This window comes from Labrus bergylta, chromosome 3 (genome assembly GCF_963930695.1).
Source record: "Labrus bergylta chromosome 3, fLabBer1.1, whole genome shotgun sequence".
Taxonomy (NCBI): Eukaryota; Metazoa; Chordata; class Actinopteri; order Labriformes; family Labridae; genus Labrus; species Labrus bergylta.
In genome coordinates this window covers 30,513,731-30,521,602 of record NC_089197.1, presented here as the reverse complement: position 1 = coordinate 30,521,602, position 7,872 = coordinate 30,513,731, and the positions used below count along the sequence as shown (strand labels likewise).

Below are 7,872 nucleotides of genomic sequence, written 5' to 3'. Positions count from 1 at the left end.
AACATTGAGCTACCCCTCTGCTTGCACAATGTGCTGACTGCAGATATTGTAGCATTGGCTATAATAGCCTAAGTTGTCTGGAGAAAATCCTCCCATTTTGAGTTTCAACTTTCTTTCTTTGGTCACAGCAGACATGACTCCATAGGGGACCTATTTGGACCATCTTTCTGTCTTGCACATGAATAGCCTACCCGTATACTCCAAACAAGCAGGAGCATTGTTGTGCTTCTGAAGCAACACTGTGGGGTTGTCGAGCTGTAACAATTTCGCCAAAACACTTGAGTTCTCGTCCCTGCTTTCCTCTCCAGTGTCAGACTGAAGCCGGTTTTCAGTGGGCTGAGTTTGAGCGTCAGCTTGCAACGTGGCGCCGGAATCCTTCTCGTTGTTACTGACATCCCACTGACCAATGGCAGCCGTTCTTTACGTGAAAGAGGCATGAGTCTGCCTGAAACGGACACTCTGATTGGCTGTACGTAAGGCGGCAGGAAAACACCCCGGCTTGGTTGCATCCTTTCCTCAGGGAAAGCGGACAGGAATGCCCAAAATCCGTCTTGAGTGAGGACTGTGGATGCCCGTAGTGGACTTCAGGTGCTGTTTTGCAGGTTTCGTAACCGGATGCAGCTTGAAGAAATCCTCACAGAAGAGAGGAGTGTGTCGATACAAGAAGTGAGAAGTGGCCACATAGTGTCGCCGCCTGTTGTTGTTTCATCCCAGAGCCACGGGGGCCTGTCTGGATACAACTGTTTGGGATTTCTCTTCATCCTCCCTGGACTGATGGACGTCCTCGGCTTCGTCTGTGCCTTGCTTATGTGCGCTGCTGCTGTGCAAAGCAAGCCCACGTTAAGAAAAGAAAGGGTCCACCATGAACCAGATCTGCAGAGCAGGCCAGGCCACGAAGACAATAAGAGCTACCAGTACGACCATGAGGCCTTTCTGGGAAAAGAGGAAGCCAGGACATTTGATCAGCTCACACCAGAGGAGAGCAAAGACAGGCTTGGGTAAGGACAAGGCCCTCCTTCACCCGCAATGTTACCTTACACAGTCTTGGTGTTATTGTCACACATGTTGCAGCAGCATTTGGAGTAAATCACTCACACTCACTCCTCTCCTGCAGGAGGCTGTTGCGTGTTATCTGTGCGAGGCTGGGGAGCATTAAAATTTAACAAAAGCCTGAGAGAGACGTGCATGCCAGAAAGTCTTACAAGGCTGGGTACAACCGTGGCGCATTACTACTGTTCGCACACACTCAAATGGATCTAATTGTGCAGCCTGAATCTTAATTATACATCGTCATTAAAGAAGCATTTGTAGGCGATGTTAGTTTGAGTCAGAGTAGTGTGGGAGCTGTCACTGGCTGCAGTATGGTTCTGTTGGGATGAAGAGGTGACACCATTTAAAACGTGAAGGAATCCTCTCTCCTGTGGTGCTGAGGGTGGGAGGGGCCCTCCTCACATCACAACGTGGCAACCCAGCTCTAGGAATAAACCACAGCTATACATATCCTGCTTTTGTCATGTAAATGGCTCTGCCTGCTCCCCCCCCTACTTAAGTATACTCATTTAAGCCACGGTACCTTTTTTTTTACTTTTACTGCTCACTCTACGCTTTTCTTAATCATCTCCAAAGTTGTTATAAAAAGTATTATACGGTGTATTTTGGACACCTAATTGTTATCTGTTGTTCTGTTTGAGTGTTAAAAGTGTAAATTCTAACAAATGCCGACCTTTCTCTTCCCCTTGCAGTAAAATAGTGGACCGGATAGACGGCGATGTTGACGGCTACATCACCACAGCTGAACTCAAGGCTTGGATAAAGCGTGTCCAGAAGCGTTATGTATATGAGAATGTGGCAAAGGTGTGGACGGACTACGACCTGAACAAAGACAACAAGATTTCCTGGGATGAATACAAGCAGGCCACGTATGGGTACTACCTAGGTACGTGTGTTTCAGGCGTGAACTATCATATTTTCATGAAGACGTATCAAGTGATTTTTTTTTTTGGTATAACCTGGTTTAATTTCCCCCTTTTCAGCCAACCCCGAGGAGTTTGAGGATGCGACCGACCAGTTCAGCTTCAAGAAGATGCTCCCTCGTGATGAGAGGAGGTTTCAGACAGCTGATCTGAACGGAGACCTGGCAGCCGACAGAGAGGAGTTCACATCATTCCTCCACCCTGAGGAGTTCGAGCACATGAAAGATATTGTGGTTCTGGTAAGCCCTCTGTAATCACACAGTAGTTAAGTATGATTAGAAAGAGGTGTTGAAACATGTTTGGCATCAGGGACCTGAAAAAAAGTCTCTAATTGAAGAGTTTCTTAACCTTTCTCACCACATTAATAGCATGAATAGAGTCGACTTCTTCTCCATAAATCTGATGACCCAGGCAGATATACAGTTGGATAGCTCCTTAGTGAAATTTGAACGTGTCCAGGAAGTGATTGAGTTTCAGTATTTTTTTGGGAACAGGTCCAGTGGGATAGCACCAACCGTCCCCTTTGAGACTTGATCTTTAAATATAAATTTGGCTACATGGAACAGTTGCGTGGCAAACGTTAGCAGCGATGCACTATGCCGCTCTGTTCATAAAAGTTGTACCACCCATTCGACAGAGTTAATAATTCATCTCTCATTTTTGATGATGTCACAGGATGTAACCAAAGACCTGTTCCCTCCCAGGGGGGCCTCATCAGTGATTGTGGTCCATCTGGGTCATATGAGGCTTGTTTCTTGTTTCAGTAATGGTTCAGACTCCGGGGCAGATGCAAGTCTTTCACACAACCACACAGCAGAGTTACTGATGGTATCTGTAGTCATGTGTGGAGAAATGGGGACACACTGCTGACACAGATTAGCAGGACGGATAACTGATCGGGCTTGTAAACATGTGCAGTGTGTCGTTATTGGATCTGTTCACTTTATTCCACTTAGAAGTTAACGTCCTTGTTCTGCAGCGTCTCCCAGTTTCAGTCCAAAAATGTTTGTTCAGAATCACAGGCGACTTTTTTTTCTTCTTTCTTTTTGTAATCAAATATTCATTGGATATTTTTTAATATGGGGAGGCAGCAAAAGAATTCCATGAGTTCCATTTAACAGAACAACACATACATTGTGATACTGCAGTACCTGCCTCCCACCACACCAGTGTACACCAGACAAAGATATAGAGAACGCAACGACCTAACAATAAGAGACAGAAAAAAATGACAATGAAAATAACTAAACAAACAAAAAAAAAACATGGCAAGGCTCGACCTCCCAGCCCCATCACCCCACCGCCCAGGGATCCCCTAAGAAGTCAGACATAAACAAAACCATTCAAGCAAACAAGAATCAATAGGATGATTCATGATGATATCCACAGAAATAGACACAAAAGAACAGAAGATGTGTCTTCTCTATCACTTGTCTTAAAGGTTAAGAAGCCATTGCTCTGTTCTACACCAGTTTGTTGGAGATACTGTTTCTTCTATTTAGTGCCTCCTCAGAACTCCTTTGGTAAATCCTGGCATGGTTGTGTGGAGTGGCATATCCCACATTACCTCTGTAATGGTTGCTTCTGTGTGTGAAGGGCTCGAGTGTTGTGCAAACCCAGAATGCGTTGATTATGGTTTGACTCCTGGTCTCCATAGAGACACATTACACTTCTCTCACTATTAGCTTCTACATTTTTGTCCATTTTAATCAAAGTATTATTCAATTTTTCAATAGGTTTTATATTTTTAATGAATATCTCTTGTTTACATGCAACCTTTCACAGGTTAAGTGGGTATAGAAACCCAATAGATGGTCGCTCATGTTTATTATTAGTCAGCTATAAGACGAGAGAAGATCCGTGGTTATGAATCATTTAGCGGGGCTCAGAGAGAGCCTCTCACCTGCAGGAAAGGATGCATACAGTGATTTGAATCTGTGTAGCTGGGTGCATGTGATATGACCCATATGCATTTCACTTACTTCACATGTATGTGTGTGGTTGTTGGATAATGATCAGCTCCACACGGCAAGCCATTAAAAAAACATTTTGTGAAATTCACACTCTGTCACATCCAGGATGGAGGAGAAGAAAAAAAAAACCTCCTGTAACGTGCGTGTCAGTCTGCCTGCCTGGCTGTAACCTGACCCTCATACACTCACTGTTTCTGCCTGAGGCAACAAGTCTCCCTTTTATTACTCGGAGTGAAAGTTCCAGCATTGTTGACCCTTGTGTCCCCCGCTTTAATGACATCATAAACTCATTGTTAATGCAGGAAACCCTGGAGGACATTGACAGGAACGGCGATGGACACGTGGATGAAGATGAGTATATCGGTAAGTCTGGGCAAATGAATGAATGAATGATCGCTGGGGCAACGACTCTAGCTTCTGTACATGGGGCACTCAACATAACCACGTAAGACTATCCAGTGCAGGTTTAGGGACAGGCTTGTTGCTGGTATTTTTTCTGATCCATCGGGAGAACTGCAACTCTGTCCTGGTTAAGTTCTAGGATTTCAGTCCATCTCATTACCAGCCCTTTTTTAAAAGAGGGGAAAAACAAAACTATCCTCTTTTCGTAGACCGCTAAATACAGTTGTGTATCATCAGAGTACGACTCTAGTCCTTTCATTGATTTCATCTCAGTTTTAATGCAATTTTTGGTTGATCTGATAAAGAAATACAATCTGTGTATGTTGTATTTGCAATGATGGTTTGCATTTTTAATTGGGGGTCATATATCTGATTTTGTTTCCTGCAAATATGTACTTACATCTGCAAGTTTGTCATTTCTCATCTCCTCATTTGGTTGCACTCTTCAGCTGACATGTTTGCTCACGAGGATGGGGGTCCAGAGCCCGACTGGGTCAAGACTGAGAGGGAACAGTTCTCTGACTTCAGAGACTTGAACAAAGATGGTAAAATGGACACCGACGAGATCCGCCACTGGATTATGCCACAAGACTACGACCATGCCCAGGCCGAGGCCAGACATCTGGTGTACGAGTCTGACCAAGACAAGGTACCTAGTCTTTACTGCATTAACATGTTAGGTTTGAATGCAGATTTGCCTGTCATGATGTATGTAGGAGTTCTTGTCCACTCTAAAATTATTTATCTGCTGTGACTTCAGTTCTCCAAAAGATAGCCTTTACATGGAGATGCTAATATCTTTACCTGAGCAGTCATTTTCTCCCTCTTGGATTTGTTAAGATGTATTGTTTTAGTTTCTGAGCGCAATAAGGAAGAACTGAGTGGGTTTGGGATCTACATGAGATCACATAATGATCCTTAATGTCATTGTTAATTCTATTCATTGCTAAAAAAAAACCCTGCGTGATTATAAGATGTATACACCTTGGCAACAGTTTGCAAAAATTACCTTTTCTTTTTACTTTTTGTTTTAAAACTCTGCAATAAAACTGGTTGTAGGTCTTAACTGATTCGGCTAATATTGTAAAAAAAAAAAAAAAAGGGTTAGGGTTAGTTACTTACCGTACTATTCCCTTGTCATCATTTCTCAGGACCAGATGCTGACCAAAGAGGAGATCCTTGAAAACTGGAACATGTTTGTTGGAAGTCAGGCTACCAACTATGGAGAGGATCTCACTAAGAGCCACGACGAGCTCTGAGATCTCAGTGCTCTTCTGACGTGTGTGTGTGTGTGCGTGTGTGTGTGTGCGTGTGTGTGCGTGTGTGCGTGTGTGTGTGTGCGTGTGTGTGCGTGTGTGTGTGTGGGGAGGGTTGTTAAACATCTTTGTTTTAACTGACAGAATTCAAAACTCCTCCACCTCCAGACATCACTGACAAGCTCCACTCCATCGTCTCCTTTTGACAACAGGACAGATGTCAGTGTGAAGGACCTTGTGAACAAACACTGTAGAGACCAAACTAGAGGACGGATGAGTGTCAGTCCCACCAGTAACTCTTAAGGGTTCATCTCGCTTTTGTTTCTGACATTCAGGAGCAAAGTCAGGCCAAGTGGACTCAACTCTCCAATCGTTGGTGCCTTCCAGCCGCGTCGCCGGCTCTGCTGCCTCAGAATCTGTGTGCACTAGTCTTCAATAAAACAAAGCTTAAAGCTGAGCTTCACGTGGATATTCAGATACAGGAACCGTTTTTGATAGCAATGTTAATGTGAAACTACAGTGCAGATAAGGACATTTTATTCTGATTTTATTTATTTATCAAACATCACATGAACTTTGAGATGAATACATGTTGAACAAGATTTTTATTCTTTAAGCAAGACACAAGCAATGATTCTTTGTTTACAGTTTTCCTTGCCAAATGATTCATTTTTTTTTTGCCATTATTGTTTATCTTCTGTTTAGTTGAGATCTTTAAAACTGTTTATTAAAAGATGTTTTATGGCATGACTTTTGCACGCCTTGGTTTTTTGTGTGCCTGTAAGGTTTCAGTTTGACATGTATTTATTGCTTTATGTGAGAGTTAGCTTCATCTAAAAATCCACTCTAATCCTGTATTTGATCCTGCCTATAAACCCCTCTATTTCAGCCCTGCTCAGAACAGGCTGTTTCTGTGTCTGTACCTTTAAATTTAAATGAGCTGTGTTAGACCACGCCCCCTCTCTGGAAGTGGATGTTGCTTGGGCTTTCTTGCACCATGCCCAATCGTTTACGGTGAGAAGGTAGACTCAGAGGGCAGAACAAACACCTAGCTGTGGGAGTGTCACCCACCTGGGGGAGGGGTTTCTGCCCTGTGTGATGTCACAAAGGGAAAATCTCCAAACAGCCTGAAAACTGGACCAGGCAAAAGACGGAGAGGATGGACCTTTCTCATAGTTTGGGGGGTTTGTAGATAGACTAGAGACACATATTAGTGTGTAATATGTTATCTTTAAGTATTTTATTGACCTTTGTTGATCTTATATTTGCGCTGTACTGTTTACAACTGATGCTTTTTTGTACTCTGTCTTTAATAAGACTAAAGAAAAGTTTAATTTGGTTACTTTTGCATGACAGTTTGCTGTTGCATCACTCCAAGGTCATCTCTTCTGTACTGATTTTTTTCCACTGCTTTTGACTATTTGTTACAGCCCGTTGTTTTGCTTCAGAACTATTTTTTTGACTTTTCATTTAATTTCTCTCACTAATGGCCACAAATGCATCCCAATAATCTTATTTCCCCACTGCAGAGGCTCATGAGTTGTCTCATAATAAAAAAAAATGTTTGTTAAGCTGCAAAGCATCATCATTGAGACTTTGGAGGTGCTGTGTGCCTTTCCAAAACAAAGAAAGTGTTATATCAAACTATTTCTCTCTTTACTATAGCTGGATTAGGAAAAATAAGAAATACAGAGTTCATCATTTTGGGACATGCTTAACGGTTTTCTTGCCAGAAGTTAGAAAAGAAGAGATCACTACTACAAGAAGTTGGTTTGCTAAGCATCAGCTCCTTGCAATGGTGTAGGCTCCCGTTTTTCTCTACAACCCAAAAAAAGTCATTATTTGACTTATTGTACCACTTTAAAAAGTTGAGATGTATTCTTTTATTCATAGACTGTAAAAAAAAAAAAGATGGACAACACTTGTCCGTGGTCTCCATCTCCTCATCCTCCTGTATTTCACTTGGCTAGAGCACTGCCAGCAAACTAGACGAGTTCAGACATGATGATAACAATGGGCATCAGGTGGCAGGAGAAAAATAAGTTTGAATTTGCACATTGAAATTCATAGGAAATAGAACATACTGTTGTGTTATACATCACATGTTTTGCAGGTAAAGTTATGTTACCATGCCCCTCCACTCGAGTTTTCTTTCTTCCATCAAAGTGAAACTGACCAAATTCGAAGCTTGATCCAAAGGCAACTAGACTTTTCACCTCTCCTCCGAAAGGCTTCTTCACTTCTAAGCTTTCTGGTGGACAGAGCTGT

General features: G+C 42.6%; 1 protein-coding gene across 1 annotated transcript; it reads left to right on the top strand.

Annotated features, from left to right (window-relative positions):
• Positions 1-470: 470 nt before the first annotated feature.
• Positions 471-6,354, top strand: rcn1 (reticulocalbin 1, EF-hand calcium binding domain). The gene is made up of 6 exons (XM_020657635.3): positions 471-998; positions 1,743-1,936; positions 2,034-2,212; positions 4,249-4,309; positions 4,798-4,997; positions 5,500-6,354. The coding sequence occupies exons 1-6, from the start codon at positions 616-618 to the stop codon at positions 5,605-5,607; spliced, it is 1,125 nt and encodes a 374-aa protein (XP_020513291.1). The 5' UTR covers positions 471-615; the 3' UTR covers positions 5,608-6,354.
• Positions 6,355-7,872: the final 1,518 nt, after the last annotated feature.